The sequence below is a fragment of the Lagopus leucura genome, unplaced genomic scaffold (assembly GCF_019238085.1).
Source record: "Lagopus leucura isolate 7727_CA_CO unplaced genomic scaffold, USGS_WTPT01 Super-Scaffold_100015, whole genome shotgun sequence".
NCBI lineage: Eukaryota > Metazoa > Chordata > Aves > Galliformes > Phasianidae > Lagopus > Lagopus leucura.
Genome location: NW_024962269.1, coordinates 6588181 through 6605360, shown reverse-complemented (window position 1 = coordinate 6605360; position 17180 = coordinate 6588181). Strand labels below are relative to the sequence as shown.

General features: G+C 35.3%; 1 protein-coding gene and 2 long non-coding RNA genes across 8 annotated transcripts in view; 1 reads left to right on the top strand and 2 right to left on the bottom strand.

Moving 5' to 3' along the window:
• The window catches only part of LOC122182632, a 34813-nt gene extending 34115 nt beyond the window's left edge, over positions 1-698 (bottom strand). For all 5 annotated transcript variants that reach the window (XR_006179889.1, XR_006179886.1, XR_006179887.1 and 2 more), the window contains exon 1: positions 79-698. This is a non-coding gene — a long non-coding RNA (uncharacterized LOC122182632). The remainder of the gene's footprint in view (positions 1-78) is intronic.
• The window catches only part of DMXL2 (Dmx like 2), a 51100-nt gene extending 34445 nt beyond the window's left edge, over positions 1-16655 (top strand). The window contains exons 26-44 of one of the 2 annotated variants that reach the window (XM_042876095.1): positions 126-202; positions 744-871; positions 1545-1793; positions 4241-4422; positions 4791-4921; positions 5870-5955; positions 6193-6394; positions 7175-7292; positions 8116-8178; positions 8570-8656; positions 8738-8859; positions 9590-9728; positions 10270-10330; positions 10416-10543; positions 11587-11664; positions 12265-12356; positions 12937-12989; positions 14180-14397; positions 15200-16655. In XM_042876095.1, the coding sequence (XP_042732029.1) occupies positions 126-202; positions 744-871; positions 1545-1793; positions 4241-4422; positions 4791-4921; positions 5870-5955; positions 6193-6394; positions 7175-7292; positions 8116-8178; positions 8570-8656; positions 8738-8859; positions 9590-9728; positions 10270-10330; positions 10416-10543; positions 11587-11664; positions 12265-12356; positions 12937-12989; positions 14180-14397; positions 15200-15409 (2424 nt within the window). In that variant the 3' untranslated portion in view covers positions 15410-16655. Of the gene's footprint in view, positions 1-125; positions 203-740; positions 872-1544; positions 1794-4240; positions 4423-4790; positions 4922-5869; positions 5956-6192; positions 6395-7174; positions 7293-8115; positions 8179-8569; positions 8657-8737; positions 8860-9589; positions 9729-10269; positions 10331-10415; positions 10544-11586; positions 11665-12264; positions 12357-12936; positions 12990-14179; positions 14398-15199 lie in introns of both variants that reach the window. The other variant, XM_042876093.1, reaches the window with a different exon arrangement.
• Positions 1125-7244, bottom strand: LOC122182633. The gene is made up of 4 exons (XR_006179891.1): positions 7122-7244; positions 4968-5121; positions 3508-3643; positions 1125-1870 (listed from the first exon to the last, which is right to left on the bottom strand). It is a non-coding gene; the product is annotated as an uncharacterized LOC122182633 (long non-coding RNA).
• Positions 16656-17180: the final 525 nt, after the last annotated feature.

Below are 17180 nucleotides of genomic sequence, written 5' to 3'. Positions count from 1 at the left end.
CTGACTGTAGTTTAAAACTGGGACATTCTGGCATAACACATTTCAAAAACTGTTTAGAAAGAAGTGTGGTTTACATACCTTTTGTGTATAAATTACATATAACTTAGCAGCTCTTTTCATTTTAGGTGTACACTCTTCATTCTTTAGCAGCTTCCCTTTCTGCATCCATTTATCAAGCACTGTGTGACAGCCACAGCTACAGGTACAAATAGAATTTCTTTCTTACAGTCCTACATTTGAAGATTATTTAGTGCATCCAAAATGGAAATTCTTTCTGCCTGTGTCTAAGCAAAGAGATTCAACTGCTATGTATGTATAGATAACTATGCAACCCAAACATTAGTTCTGATAGTCCCTGCCAGTTTCACACAGATAAAATAATAACAATCTTTTTCTTCCAATGAAAGGAGGAAAATCTGCTATCAATCTTAGGATGCTTCTAAAAGAACGTCTGAGTGCTGTTTTCCACAGTATATCCATTGCTGGGTGGGACTGCATGGAAAATATTTGAGGTTAAATGAAGTCAGGGTTTGGACAGTTCTTGTTTCAAACCAAAATTGGCTGTAAAAATATAACAAGTTTTAATTTAAAAAGTATATACTATGGTACAAAATTGTAGTCCTGTAGAATTTTAAACATTGCATTTTCTGATTAAAAAGAGAAGCGTTTCTATATACTGTATTTATTGCAAAAATGTTCTGAAATCCTTTCTCATCAGAAAAAAATTTATTTGTATTTAGCAGCCAAACAGAAGCAAATCAGTTTACAGGGATGGTTTACCAAGGACTGCTTTTGAGTGATCGTCGCAGACTGAGGACAGAGAGTATTGAAGAGCATGCAACTCCAAACTCATCTCCTGCTCAGTGGCCTGGTGAGACAAAAATAAATTACTTTTAACATGTCTGGAAAAGCTCCACTTCAAATTTTTTTTCACTGCTCTGTAACTTCATAACTTACAGTACAACTTGATGGCAATTTTTCATGCGAACATAGAGAAATGATGGGTGAACAATGATGGATAAGTGTTTTAAATTTAGCTTTCACATGTAACAGCCGTTAGCTTCCTCGCAGATCAAAACAAAAATCTAAACTTTTTATATGGCAAATGTCTTACTTGAGGAAGAGATCAGAATCTTCAGGATAAATTCTATAAGCTGATTATTTGTCATCCTAAGATGTTTTTCTCAGGTCTGCGTCACCCTCGAGCAGAGCAGTTTCTTTCTGTTAGCTGCAGCTACAGTACTGTCTTACATACTTGCTTTTCCTGCCGTAGCCATCAAAACAACTGCTTTTCACATACTAGCAGAGAGGTAATATTGTGAGGTCAACTCTGGCCAACAGTGCAGGAGTTTCAGAGGCAAAGCAATCTGAGGCACAATTCAGAAATCTTTTTGTTCAGTCTAAGAAAAAATCATAATTGTTGATATATCAGAACAAAAGTTTCAAATGGCTATTAGTATGTGTGCACCAAAAGAGACAGAGATGCAACACCGAATTCTTCCCTGTTTGTAATTAACGAAGAGCTTTTCGTCTTCTCTCTGCAGGTGTGAGTTCACTGATAAATCTCTTAAGTTCAGCTCAGGATGAAGATCAACCAAAGTTAAACGTCCTTCTTTGCGAAGCTGTTGTAGCTGTTTACCTGAGTCTGCTGATCCATGCCCTGGCAACCAACTCATGTAACGAGTTGTTCCGACTGGCAGCTCATCCTCTGAACAGCCGGATGTGGGCTGCTGTTTTTGGCGGAGGAGTGAAACTTCTTGTAAAGCCTCGAAGGCAATCAGAAAATATTCCAGGTATTTTGTTTTCTAAAGGTCGTGCTAACGATCTGCATTTTAGACCTTTTAGTAACCCAGTAGGGGAGATTTCTTTTCTTTAAAGATTAGAAAAAAACAAGGAAACACAATTTAAGTATCAACTGGCAAGAAAATTGTAACATTAATTAAAAAGCAGAAAGAAATGTCACTTTTTTTTATTATGACTGTCCTTTATGATAACACCTAGCATGATTTGAATTTTCCATTGAAACAGTACAGGTATTTTTACTCAAAATGTAGCCCTTTAATCTGACAATTACAGCTTAACTGCTCTTTTTGATAGCTGCATTTATGTTAATTCGGGACTTGAAGACTTCTGTCTGAGTAATTGTTAGATTAAAGAATACAGATTTCATCTTCTTTGTGACAAGACTGTTGTTTCCCCCCCAAAAAATAAAACAGGAACAAGAATGTTGTTGAGGTAGAGGATTTTTTGTTTGTTTTGTTTTGTTTTCTTTAGTATCCACTTAGAATACAGATAGAATGACCTCTGCATTTAATTATTGTTACACTCAAAATAGTTTACTTGGAGTGTATGTGTTTGTGTATCTTCCCAATTGCAAGCCTTTTTCTTTCCATCTTTGTAAAACAATAACGAAAAATTTGTCAGTCAGAGGTAAAACAAAGTGCTTTAAACAGCAAGATATCAAGCGTAATATCATTAACAAATAGCCATCACATTGACTACGTGTCAAGTAGTGATGGAATCAGTGCTGTGATGCAGAACTTATACCCCAGAAGCATGATAAGCAACTTGCATGTGGAATGCCATGGGTATTTCCCAGCATAAACATTTCAGAATTACTAGTATACACCATTACTTTTCCTAATACACATCCCAACAGTACTTAGAATGGTACTGCCAGTGCTCTGGTCACTCAAACTCACGTTTGGTATCAAGCTAGGCAAATAAAATAAGTTTATAATAACACGATTTTAATTCAGACATTCTGAGTCAGAAATCATCCTCAGGATAGCATATTTCCTTATGTTACTCCTATTAGATGCTTGTTTATAACACTTTCCATTGTTTTCAACCATTATTTTTTGTGTGAAAAAGCAGATAGAACAAATCAGTGTTAATACCTACGTTCTCCTGTATGTGACGGGTGGTGCTGTGTAACAATTACAGTAATTTGGAAACAGTATTTCTGAAACTGTTTCTACTGCAAGATACAATTTCACCATGTGCAAGAAGTAACAGCTTCATCCGACAGAAAAATAGTTCATACACAGCTAAGCTCCAACTAAAAGCAGGGATCTTTCAGACAGATGAGAATGTCTTAATATGCTGAGAAGTGAAGGCTGAATCCAGGCTCAGTAGATAGGTGTAAATGAAACCGTTTGCCCAATAATTTCACTGTAACCATTCTGAAAATTCTGACACTTTGGCTTTAAAAACTACAGGTTTGAAAATTCTTATGCAGAAAATTGATATTTCATATTTAAAGTACAAAGCAAAACAGTACTGAGGTGGTATAATGTAAACACTGCTTCTAATCTTCTAGTCACAATCACTGCTGTCATTGCTGACGTTATCATAGTGTCACCACTGGTCAGTTAACATTCTGAAACAGACCATCACAGGAATGCATTACGTATTTCTCTTTTATGGAGTAACTTAAGGACATGTGAGAATAATCATTTTAGGAGTGATCAATGATTTAACAGGGTATTATTATGAACAGCTTACCTATATAAGCCTTGTTTTCATTGGAGATATATTCTGTTTTCCTTATCCTACAAGCTGCTACAGTTTCTGATGTTTCAGAGGATGGTAATGAAGGTGTGTAAAAGTTTGCTGTGTAGATGAATGGTAGTAGTGGCTTCTAAAAAAAACAAACTGATTTTAAGTATTTAGGTCCTGTGTAACAAAGTAAGTGTAATCTTCAGCGCTGCCTGCCAATAACACCTTGGAGAACAAATTTCACAGTTATATTTTGATAACTATTAAGATCCTTTGAATCTTAATAGATTTGTCAAAAAGACTTGCCCTATTCAAATTTTCTTTACTATCTTACTATCTTCTCTACTATCTGGCTTGTATTTTGAACAACTGCTGCTACTTGTGCTATTTACAGATCAGTGAAATTTTCTATACCTACTTCTTCACAAGTTAACAATTTTTTTCTTAATTTGAGAAAAAAATATCTAAAATGCCCTTTAATTCAAAGCCATGTCTCCTGGAAAACTCAATCCAGATAACAAAATGAATTTCTCATTATATACACAACGTGTAACTGCCACAGCTACTGAATTTAACTGAACCTTCTGTGTGATTACACTTCACTTATAGAGGCTGGCTTTGATCCCTGAGTTGGTAGAAGTTAGTACCGGTAATAGTGCTTTTAGCTACTTCAGTTATAAAATACAGCACTTTGGAAGATGCTGTGTTAATATCAGCTTCTCAAATTATCTGAATTTAGCACCACCTCTTCCTTCAGAAGAAATGGACAAACATCGTCGCCGTTTCAACATGAGAATGCTAGTGCCTGGAAGGCCTGTGAAAGACACCACTGTGCCACCGCCGGTACCTGCAGACAGACCCTCTTACAAAGAAAAGTTCATCCCTCCAGAACTCAGCATGTGGGACTACTTTATGGCAAAGGTAATTTAGAATGGAAAATACGTCGGAGTTTGTAAAAAGCTTATTTCTTCTCATTTAAGCTGTAAAGGGCAAAAATAGCGTGGAAATTCTGAGTGCTCTTCAAACTGAGCTGCAGAATATTATCATCTCAATGAAAGGTAAAGAGCTCTATGACTTGTCTTAGGGCTATTTCCTAACTATAAAAATATGGTTCTTGCAAATAATACAGATTAATACTTTTCTCCTTGATACTTGTTTCTTTTAGAGAACCTTATTTATGTTAAGTAGTTATCATAGACAAAAAGTATAAATTACAAGTAAAGTTAAAGGTATGTGCATTAAGAGATCAGAAAACTATTTTTATAGCAGACTTTTATTTTGCATTGCAGCCATTTCTTCCTCTGTCAGACAGTGGTGTTATATATGATTCTGATGAAAGCATTCACAGTGATGAGGAAGAGGATGATGCTTTTCTCTCTGACATACAGATCCAGGAACACAAAGATGCAAATTCTTACAGGTTAGAAGAAATTGCCATTCTTTTAGAATTACAGTATCATGCTTACCTTTTCTTCAGGTTTAAAGAAAATACAGGTGCTCTGAACAGTCCACAGTTTAGGTTGCGTATTTGTAGTTCAGTGGACGGGGGCATCTGTAGCAGTGAGATTACAGGCACAACAAATTTTGTTTGCAGTAACAAACATTTCCCTGTTTACTTGCCTGGAAAAAAAATGGGATTAGGAAGTCAGAGCTGTCTGGCTTTTGTGGGTGGGTGGAGGAACAAACAAGAAGTGCTCTACTATCACCTTCAAGACACAAAAACCATGACCTACCACAGTGCCAGCTCTAGAATGATGTTTCAGAGAACTCAGTGAAGTATGATCCTTAGGTTTCTGAATGAGATGCAAATTAAATGGACTGCTTACAGAGAAAATGTTGCAAGAAAAAAAGGGAATTAAGCAAATTAACTTAGCATTATAAAAGTAGAGGAAAAAAATGATGGGTTTTTTTGTGTGTTCCACCTTTCGTCTCTCTCTTAATCCTTATACTCTACAATATTTATATTTTCACTATCTATGAGAGTCAGCTGGGAAACTTCTGGTGTGAATACCACACTCAAGTTTTCTGTGATCACTATGATTTCATTGTAGAGCTTGTGAATGTGTTTCAGGGAGCTTGGACTTAATTTGCAATCTTGCAGAGTTTCACTCTTGCACCTGATGCATATTTTTAGAGGAAGAGTTCGAAGGATACTTGCTGTTACAGGGGGAAGCCCTCAGAGATGGCCTTAATTCTGATAGTTGATGTGTACATATCTTGCCATATGTGTCTGTTAAACTTTAAAAATTCAGTGACCTCCCTGAGTTGTTTTTCTGATCTGCGTAGTTGGTAGAAGGGGAGAAAACTGTTTTGCCAATAACTACATTACTGTTGCTTTAACACAACTATAACTATTATTTTTATATAGCTGGGCTCTTCTGCATCTGACAATGGTAAAATTAGTTCTGCACAACGTTAAGAACTTCTTTCCCATTGCTGGTCTGGAATTTAATGGTAAGTTAAATTCTACTTCACGTTTTAGTTCTCTGTGTAAGTGGCTTTCTGTCAGACTTTGCTTTTAAATATATTGTTTAATTTTTATTTTACATAACTTAAGCATTCTTAAACAGTTGTTAAGAAATATGTTTCTGCTAAACTTTTTGTTGAACGGTTGTATTGCTCTACTTTTTTGTACACACCGTAACTTATATGACCTTTTTTCTCTAAGCCTTTATTAATATTTCTGTTTAGATCTGCCTGTAACATCACCATTAGGCATTGCTGTAATAAAAAATCTGGAACATTGGGAACAGATTCTTCAAGATAGAATGGACCAGTTTGAAGGCCCACCACCAAACTACATCAATACCTATCCTAGTGACCCTGGAGTAGGTGCAGGACCAGCTATTCTCCGCAATAAAGCAATGATTGAACCTGAAAACACACCATTCAAGTAAGTTTTTTTTTCCTATTCCTTAACCACAGAAATACTGAAGAGTATTTCTGTCTAAACGTAAACAGCCAAAAGAAGTTTAGCTAAACTTTAGTTATAGCCAGTGCTTTACAGAATCCATTTTCCTCACATCCATTTATTACTTCTTTTGTTGCTGTTTCTTGCAGCTGCCTTTACTTATTTTGCTGCACTTTTCACAGCTGTAGAAAGAAAAGTAAGGTGGAAAGAGCAAAGTTTGGAGACTACAGATCAAGGGCAATGGCTCCTGCTAGAAGGTCCCTTTTCACCCACCTTTTCTGTTCTTTCAGTAGCAGCTATTTCCCACCCTGTCCTCACAAACAGAGGAAAGCTTGTATCATACATGAAGACATCAGGAGGGAGAAAGAGTTGTAGTAACAGTCCTTATAAAGTCAATCCTCCTGTGTTAGGCATATGTCATGTTTGCAAGTATCTTTAAATGCAGTCCTTGAAGAATTTTATTCATCTCAAAAGTAGTTTACTTTTCTAGAAATACTAAAATACAACTTCAATCACTTAAGCTATATGGTAATTTGAATTTTCATCATTGGCACTATAAGATTTTATTAAGATATTCTTACAAATACAAGAAAAAGAATGTATCTCTTGAAATTTGCCTTGAAGATCTTAGAACATTAGACTTAGATGGTTTTCTTCCAAATTGAAATTTAACCTAAAGTAGATGTGAGGAGGGACAGGAGTAATCTACCTGTAATTAAACAGAAGCTGTTTCCTTTTTATTTCTCCTTCTGCATCACCCAGATCAAAGGATTATTCAGCTCTTCCAGCAAAAAGGCTCTGGCATTTTCTCGTGAAGCAAGAACTTCTTCAGGAGACTTTCATAAGATACATATTCACAAAGAAAAGAAAGCAAAGTGAGGTAAGCAAAAAATTACCTTTTCTTTGTTGTTTTTTAAGAAATCTCAATTATAACCATACCTCAGTCTCTTCAGTATGTATTTTAATTTTGCTTTGAAATGCCTTTCTGGTGGCATTTCAGTCTATTTCCTTTCATTTGGCAGTGCTGTGTTTTCAGTGTTTTTTTTTTTTTCAAATCAACGTGACAATCATGCTGCTTATTGAAATATCAACTGGAGCAAATATTTTAGACGAGACATATTTCATCTTAGCTTTGTGTATTTGAGAAGTGTTCTAATAAATAATTAGAACATTTGCAATAAATGCAGTAAGTAAATAAACTTGTTTTCATGTATTTCTTGTTGTCATATTGAAAAAGAAATTCAAGTGAGCTATTACTTTGTGTATATGTATATATGCATGAGTAATATATACATATAAAAATAATATTATATAGTAATATATAATATGGGATTTTATGAATTGTACCAGTTACAACTGTAATGAGTTGTAATTGTAGTTTTTAACCAAAATAAATACCATAGGAAATAAATACATTATTTAATACCTTTAAGATTTCCTGTAAGTATGGAGTTTGTGTGTGTATTACTCCTCCATTTATTTACTATATCATACATTTTGTGTTCATCTGGGAGGCATTACATTTTGAGTGAGTTTGTTTAGATTCCTGTCGTAGTTCCTGTGCCTTTTATAAGAAGTTAAAAATACATTTGTCATCATTTACTGACAGAGTGGCCTTTAAAATCTAGTTTGGAATGTTTCATTCTTTTTTTATATTTGTTTGTGCATGTGTTTTGTGTTTGTGACTGTGTGATGTTATGTAGTCTGTAGAAGATCGTGTGGAGCAGGTCAAACAAAACTGCGTAGCAGAAGATCACAAAAACAAGGTAGTATCCCTTCTCCCAAACCTCTGGCACATTCTTAAAAGTTCTGTGGAACTGGCTTTTCTTTCTCTAATGTGACTAACAGAAGCTATGTGTTCTGTGTAGTCTGTGTGGCAGGCTTTTAATCGGTGAATTAACTTTGGATGTCCTTTAATTGGGATGAGTGAGCACTTTGTAAATAGTGTTGTACACACAACTTTGTGTTTCTTACACTCAAACACGTCTGGCTCCTAGAACACAAAACAGTCTGAGAAGTCTAAAGTTTAGCTTCCTAAAAAATGCTGAGGCCACTGAACTTTTCTTGCATGAATTTTGTATAGACTTTTGCACTCTGAATGTACAACTACAAAATGGATTTTCAGGCTAATTAGAGTTTCTCATAAATGTTTTGTAGGTTGAAGCAGATCTTGGCTACCCTGGAGGAAAAGCAAAAGTAATTCACAAAGAATCAGATATGATAATGGCATTTGCAATTAATAAGGTAGGCCTCAAATTTTACTAGTAAATGTAGTAGAATAATCTAAACTGAAATTAGTTTAAATTTTCTATTTGTGCTGCACAGGCAAACAGCAATGAAATTGTTTTGGCATCTACACATGATGTTCAAGAACTTGATATTTCAGCTCTACTGGCTGCTCAGTCATTTATATGGATTGGAGAAGAATATGACAGGGAGTCAAAAAGGTAGGATTATTTCTCCATGGATATAGTGGGCAGATAGGTTTACTGTGAGGCTGTATGTGGAATTCCAGTGCACAAAATGTTAATTGCATAATCTTTGGTAGGTTTTAGAACACTTTCAAAAGGAGTAGTGGTGGAAGAAAGCAAAGGAACATTAGTATGTTTTACAAGTGGTAAAACTAAGTTTTTGAGGGATTTGAGTATTTGGGGCACGTCTACATTGCTCAATGAAATACAGTCTCATGGTGTATAAGCTAATAAAAGAAGCTGTATATCAGAAACACGTGTAGTTGCAAAACTGCTTTGTTGAGCCTACTTCTGGTACCTGATGCTAGCTGTCCAGCGCAGTGGCCTGATCTCCTCCGTTATGCTGAGAGCAAGCACTTCCCTGCACTACATTCCATTGCACAGAGCAGGCAGTTAAAGATGCACAGGCCAGGAACACTAGATGCTGTAATATCTTTCTGTCCATATTTTTAACAGCATATTCTCCTCAAGGGAGCTCATATTCTCAACAACTTAGAATCACATGTTGAGGTTAAACACTGATGTCTGTGTGGCATAGGGGAGTTTTTGTGTATAATACAAGTGAAGAAGTTATACATTTATAGTCTTCACTGTATTCACTTTCTCTGTCCACTGCCACTGGGCTCTTAACAGCAACGAGATAAGTGAACAGCATTGGTGGCAAAGAAACATTTGTTTAAAGCAGAACACTGCTGTTTTCTTACAGTTCTGATGATATTGACTTTCGTGGTTCTACCACAACACTAACTCAGTCAACTGCACCATCTTTTGGAGTGACTCAGATACAACCATCTTCATCTATGCCATGGCTGGGCACTGGTCAAACTAGCACTGGAGCTGGTGTGGTAAGTACTTTAGTTGCATGCAGCCCTGTAGACTTACTGTTGTCTTTGCTGTGTCATTCAGTACACAAGTTATTGTAGTGTTAATTCAGTGTTAAAATAAAAGGCCTAAAGTGACCAAGACCTGGCCAAAGAGAAGATCACACTGCGTATCTTCTTTAAGATTATAGCATAGCATTATTGTGACTTGAAAAATAATGAGCCAAACAAGATTTTATGAGGGAGTTGTGAAGTAGGACCTGCAATTTCTCCAAAAATAAAATGCAATTTTTTAAACTACTCTTGCATTGGGACTAATATAAAAAGCATTACATCAGCCATCTGTATAATGGAAGATAATACGATCCGAAATTTCGTGACTGAATAGACTGTCAAAAACAGGCTTTAATTACTGTACTAAAACTAGACATAATTAGATACAAATAATGCTAGTTTGCAGGCATTTTAATTATGGAGGACATTTACCATATAGCAGAATAAAGAAAAATTGAATAATGTGTTTATCTCTTCTTGATTTTTTTCAATTTTTTTTTTTTTTACAAAGCTTATTAAAAGAAATCTGAATAACGTCAAGAGAATGGCTTCACATCCAGTCCATCAGTATTGTAAGTGAATCACATTTGCCAGTATGAAGCAGACATTTTTCTATACCATTCTGTAGTACTAATAAATGCCTATTTCTTAATCCAGATCTTACAGGAGCACAAGATGGGAGCGTTCGAATGTTTGAGTGGACAAGGCCACAGCAATTGGTCTGCTTTCAGCAGGCTGGGAACGCCAGGGTTACAAGAATGTATTTCAATTCCCAGGGCAATAAGGTAAGCACAATATCTGCAGTTTTTTATGGAACACATTTGATCATGCTGTGACCTCTAGAACAGTTCTATCTGGTGATATAGAAAACTCCTGTTAACATATCTTAGAATAACCATAACCAGTACCATTTCATTTTTACTGCATATGAAAGCTCTGTAATAAACAGTGATTTTTATTCTCCTTTGTTTCCTGTCAGCTTCACACAGATTCCTGTCAGATTACATTAATACAAAGCAAGATTTTCAGTAATCTATCTGCACTGTTTTTACACTTCAACAGTAAAATCTATTGCAGGAAAAATGCCCTGATTTATATCAGCTTGACTGTCTTCTCTTCCAGACTCCTTCCCTATAGAACTGTTTATTCTCTGCATATTCTAAGCAATCTCAAAACAATTTGTTCTTAAACTGACATACATGCATACAGATTTTTAATGCCTCTACAATTTAACTGAGCTGACATAGAACACAGTTGGATCTGAAACCTCTTCCTTATGTTCTCGCAAGGAAAACTGAATATGATTCACTCAAAAAAAAAAAAAAAAAAGGTTTTGGGTGCTGTAAAGTTATCTCATCTGTTGATTTCAGGCTAGTCCTTATTAGCTACATTTTGAGACAAAAAACTTTGCAGTATTGTGTGTCATATTTCCTGTTTTCAAACTTTTCTGTAATTTGATTCTAAGTGGTGAGCTTTTAAATCAAACATTAATTGCAAAAATGGAACTTGCCTATTTTGCAGAACAAAACTCATATTAAACTAAATACAGATGTTCAAAAAGTACTTCATACTTTGCTTTCTGGCTATAATAAAGTTGAATGTTTTGGCTAGAAGACATACTTACAGCCCATTAATTGAACAGAGTAAATATACTGCACTACAGTGGAGAGCAGGAAAAAAAGTACAGAAGAGCCACACACTGTGGCCAAAAATAAGTATGTGAGGTAGATAAGCTGCAGAAAACAATGGACAAAGGGAAGGGAACTGGGAGAAATAGCCACCTTCATTTTTCAAAGTTATGCTAAGAAATGCATTTCACTCCTTGCAGTGTGGTGTTGCTGATGGTGAAGGATTTCTAAGTATTTGGCAAGTAAACCAAACCACCTCAAATCCTAAGCCTTATCTGGTAAGTTAACAGTTGTGGGTTTTTTTCTTCTCATAGAGGAAATTTAGTCTTCAAGACTTTACACAAATCAAGACTGTAAGAGTTTCACTGAGGCATTTTTGTTTCGCTTATTTTTAATTGGCATACTTCATCAGCATGCTTATTTTCACTACTATTGATTTGAAGCTCAAATTGTAAAGTGACTGTAAGCTGTGATGCAATTACAAATGCTATCAGCATTGCCCTTGATTAAATAAAAATGAGAGCTCGCAGTAAGGACTTTACAGCCCCAAGAAATAGTAAAAACACTCTCTTCTTTTCACTGCTAATTATCAGCACAAAAAGATCATGCTTAATTTGAAATTCAGGCTAATGTGATAAAAGACATTGTAGATTTTTTTAATAGTTCGATTATTTTAGTATTTGTTTTAGATTTTTTTAATCCATTGATTCATCTTCTGAGATTTCAAGCTGCACTGTGTGTCACTGTTTCAGCTTTCAAAACCTTAAGACCATTTCCTGTACGACAGCAGTGACATGACACTGATAGTAGCACTTGATGCTACTATCAGACTACAACTGATATGATTGCTTCTCTGTTATTTTGCTTTGTTTTAATAGAGTTGGCAGTGTCACAGTAAAACCACAAGTGACTTTGCGTTTATAACCTCTTCAAGTCTCGTGGCCACGTCAGGACAGTCCAATGACAACAGGTGTGTTTAAAGAAACTGAGGCATTTCACCAGAGCTACCTATTGATGTCTGCTAACCCACTGCTTGTCACGCATTAATACGTGCCTGATGTTTTAAGGCTTAGCATTATAAGTTTACTTACTGCTCAGACCTGACAGATTATTTCTTTGAACATCATTCCTTCGGTCCTTTGTTTTCCAGCATTTAGTTTGTGAGGGATGGTTAAGAATTAAACAGTTTTTCCATGGTGTATTCCATGTTCAGAAAGTTCTGACATGCTGCTATGAGGATAAACATGTTCAGTAAAAGGAAGATAATTATTTTCCTTTGAGAAGAGCAACCTGAAAAACTTCTTGGTTCATCCTAGGGTTAGTATACATCTTAGAGGCAGAAAGTACAGCCTCTATTATGAAGCATAAAAGAGCACAGAAAGAGTTAAGATCTTAAATCTTTCCATATGCTCTCCAATGACTGCAGAGAGCCAAGGGCTCCTAGTTCAGTTCTACCTTCTAATCTTTGATACAGAACACAGGCACTATCTGAGTCCTGTCACCCTATGAATCACTTATCAACAGGCCATAATGACTTTTTTTTCTTTCAGAAATGTGTGCCTCTGGGACACTTTGGTTTCATCTGGTAACAGTCTTGTACATGGTAAGTGCTGCAGTGAAAATATAAGTCTGCTTCTCACTGAATAAAGAAAAATACAGAATGCATTTTCAGGGCAAGGAGAGAAATTTATGCTGAAGAACTAATCTATGTATTTGTCTGTATATTTGCACGTCCCAGGTCTGATACATGTCTCTAGCATTATCATTATCTACTCTACAGAGAAAAGTATGAAGAACACACTTAGAGCTATTTTTGTTACAATAAGGGCTGAAATACTTAAATACAATCCTAAAAAACCTACACAAGTGACTTAATCAAAGCTGCATTATTAAAGACTGTATGTATGCAGAATTTCACTTAAACAAGCAATTCATAGATCCACTACTTTCTTAAACTACCAAGAGAAGACAACTGTAGGTAACAGCAGAAGCAAATTAGAAAAAAAATGTCTTTATCTTTCAGCAGCCAGGCTGGATTCTTAACAAGATGTTTTTATCTATTTGACCAAGTTCAGTACATTCATCTTTAGGTAAAAAAAAAAAAAAATAAAGCAAAATTCTATCACCTTGCACTGTGGAGGAAAAATTAATTTAAAATCTTAATATGAGAGCTTGGATTTGTAAAAAAGCAACTATCATACACAGCTGCAAATAACTGCAGTACTGGAATGAACCTAGCAATTACCTGTGTAAACAGTAGGTACCTTCTTAGACTCACTTTTTTAAACCAGCAGATTGCACTCAAGTTCTGTCTCATTTTAAAGAATTCCAGTCAGGGCACCTAAGAAATAAGAGTTTAGGAAATTATAACAGAATAATAAATGTGTATATGGTAATTAATACTTACTCTAATTTTTATCTTCAGCTATAGTATTATTCTTTTTTTTTTTTTTTTTTTAGTATTTTATTTTAATGTACTTTAATGTATATGTTCAATGTTGTATTTTCTTAGGGTTCTTTTAATTCATGTATGTATATTAATTCATGTATAATTTATTTACAAAATATATATAACTCATATATATTCTAATAAAGATAAGTTAGACTGCATATTTCTTGTTCCCTAGACCTAGGTAGCCCTTACAAGAGCAAAGAACGATGTTAACTGATACAACATTATCAATATGAAGGAATGTATCTATCAAGTTAGAAAACAGTAACAGAAATGCATGTGAAGATCAAAAGCTACTTACAGTTTCAAATCTATTAAACTGTGGCATCCTTCTTCTTCAGCCTTCACTTGTCACGATCATGGTGCCACGGTACTACAGTATGCACCGAAGCATCAGCTGCTGATTTCTGGTGGTAGGAAGGGATACATCTGCATCTTTGACATCAGACAGAGGCAAATCCTTTATACCTTCCAAGCACACGATTCAGCTGTTAAGGCCCTTGCACTGGATCCTTCTGAGGACTACTTTGTTACAGGCTCAGCAGAAGGTAACATGAAGGTAAGCTATAGAGTAGCTGAGTTGTACTAGAAGAGTATTTATCTTAAGCAGTGCACAGATATATTTTGGTCAGCATGCTGTAAATAGGTACATGAACATGGTAACAAAACAGCTGAAAAAAAACAAAAAGTCCACAAAACTTCTACATTTGATAAACAGGATGCTTACTTTTATCTTTCAAGTATGAGATTAAATATTCTGGTATCTGTGTTCTCCACTAAAGAAGATAAAAGTGTTTTAAAAATTGCAATTTTAAATGGTTAAAGCAAAATTCATGGTTTGAAATCTTATTTTTCCCACTTTAAGATGTATTGGTTTTGCCTTTGGATCTGTCTCCTTATAATACAGTGGGCACTCAGTAACCTTAATATCTTTCAACATTTCTGTAACACCAAATTCTTTTTTTCACTTGGTGCTGTAGCACAAGACAGCTACTGGGATTTCACAGGAGGCAGACGAAAAAAAAAACAACCAAAAGAAATAGAGGCTATTTTAAATGCATCCTGTACCTTTTTGTACTTTCCAAGGGAAGAAAGCCATTGGGCACCTCTGATCAGGCAGCACAGCAGCTTTGCCCTGTGAAGTAACCAGCTGCCCTACATTATGGTAGCTGTTTTGCTGTATGTTTCAACAAGAGCCTCTTAAGATCTGTGGCAACTCTTGCTTATAGATAACAAAAAAAATCCCCTCTCTTTGCTGAATAGGGTTTACAAGAGCCAAGAATCTGAAATATTAGAGAAAAAAAATATAAAAGTCCTAATTTTCATTATCTTTCATCTCATTCGTCATTCTTTTGATACAGGTGTGGAGATTGACTGGCTACAATTTAATCCATTCATTTAAAAATGAACATGCTAAGCAGTCCATTTTCAGAAATATTGGTGCTGGTGTCACCCAGATTGAAACCATACAAAGGAATCGTATCTTCTCCTGTGGAGCAGATGGCACCTTGAAAATGAGGGTTCTTCCCAACGCTTTCAACATCCCTTCAGGCATTTTTGACATTCTGTAGCTTTCTGCCAGCTAACCCTGTTTTTATATAATGTCCCTTTAAGTCTCAAAAAATGCAGTGATATGCACTGTGGAACTTTTCTGTTGCCTTTCAAAGCAATTACAGCAACATTAAGTATTAATGGGGGGAGGAAAGACACAGTACTTTTCAACAGGTATATTTTGAATATACCTATAAGGATCACTGGGATGGAAATGTGAGTACTGTGCTGTAAAAGCAAAGAATAAAACCCAGTACAGTCAGTTGTGGGTGGGGTATTGCTCAGTAACCCACAGGCTGCATTTAGTAAGTATAAGTGTATTGTAAAGGTCCTGACTGTCAGCCACTTAACAAGCACTGTGCTCTACAAGTCAGTAAGCATTTCTAAAGTGATTCTGATTATTTTTATTCCAGTTTTTCCCACTAATGGAAGCATGTCTACAACTTCTCATTGTAAAATAGTTTAGTTTTAATTAAAGGTACTCAGTGTATTTGGTTTTCACAAGAACGTGTAATGGATGCAAATGTGCAATCAAGAATGTACTGTGAGACGTATCATTTTATGCTGAGATTTCTTTCCCAGTTAGTATTACTACATAGTTGATACTGTAAACTTGCACACTAACATTTTTAAATGCTTTTTTTTGTTTTAATTTGCACACTATTTCCCTTCCTTTCTGACAGCTATGTTCTCTATTGGCCACCTGCCTTTACTTTAGGAATGTACTGTGTGCATTAAATGTTTGTAGTGAGGACACCCATGGTTCTGGTCAGCTTTTAGTTTTTGAAATTCATTTGTCCAGAAAATACTTCATTAAATGAAGCTAATAAGAAAATACCAATAGAACATACAATGCCACATTTCAGATGAATGTCAGGCTTTATGTGGCCAGCTAGTAAATAGTGGATAAAACTGGTAATTAAATTATTACCACAGCATATTGTATAAACTATGCAGAGTTCAATATTGTTTGCTTGTAATATAACTAGCTACTGTTGTCAGATGTATTTTTCTGTTGTAAACAAAAACTATGTTCTTAAGACACTGGAAAAGATGTCTGTGTATTTAAATGTTAATGAAGTGTCTTACTCTTCCAATGAAAATTTTGATGTCTGTGCTGTATTGTAAAATATACTGGAATAAAAAGCACCTTTCTCCAAAGGCAGTCTTAAATTGCAGGCTGTGAAGTAGGAAAAGAAAGAAAAGTAAATGTCATTGTTTAGTTTTCCCTTTGTAAGTTAAATAAATTACTTTTATTTCATGGAACAGTTCACTTCAGAACTTTCTTACATTTAAATAGGCTTAACTGAACTTCTTAGAGACTGAATGAGCGAGCTTTGACTTGACCTGACCATACTCAAGTAAGAAAAACTTTTGCATTTCATTTTCAGCTTTCCTAGAAAATTATGAAGCCAACATGTAATTCTCCATCTCCAACTGAGGCAGCTGCAAGAAACACTTCTTACACAAGCCTGGCTCAGCCACTGAGGCAGGAGATGGAGTTTGCTGGCCTTTCTCCAGTAGGTTGATCTGACTGGGTCAGCAATGACATTCAGAAATTTAACATATTTAACATATGCATGCTATATAAAAAATTTCAAATCTGGCTTAAACTATATTTTCACCAGTATATATTCCTGATGATTTGTTTTTTTTTAAACTAAGAAGTCTACTTTCTTAGTAACAGAATTAAAAAAAAAAACAAACCACAACCTCCCCCAAGATGTAATTCTGGACTGTGACATTTTGCATTATTTTTGTGGATAGGATTCTTGGCACATGAGTTCTGAT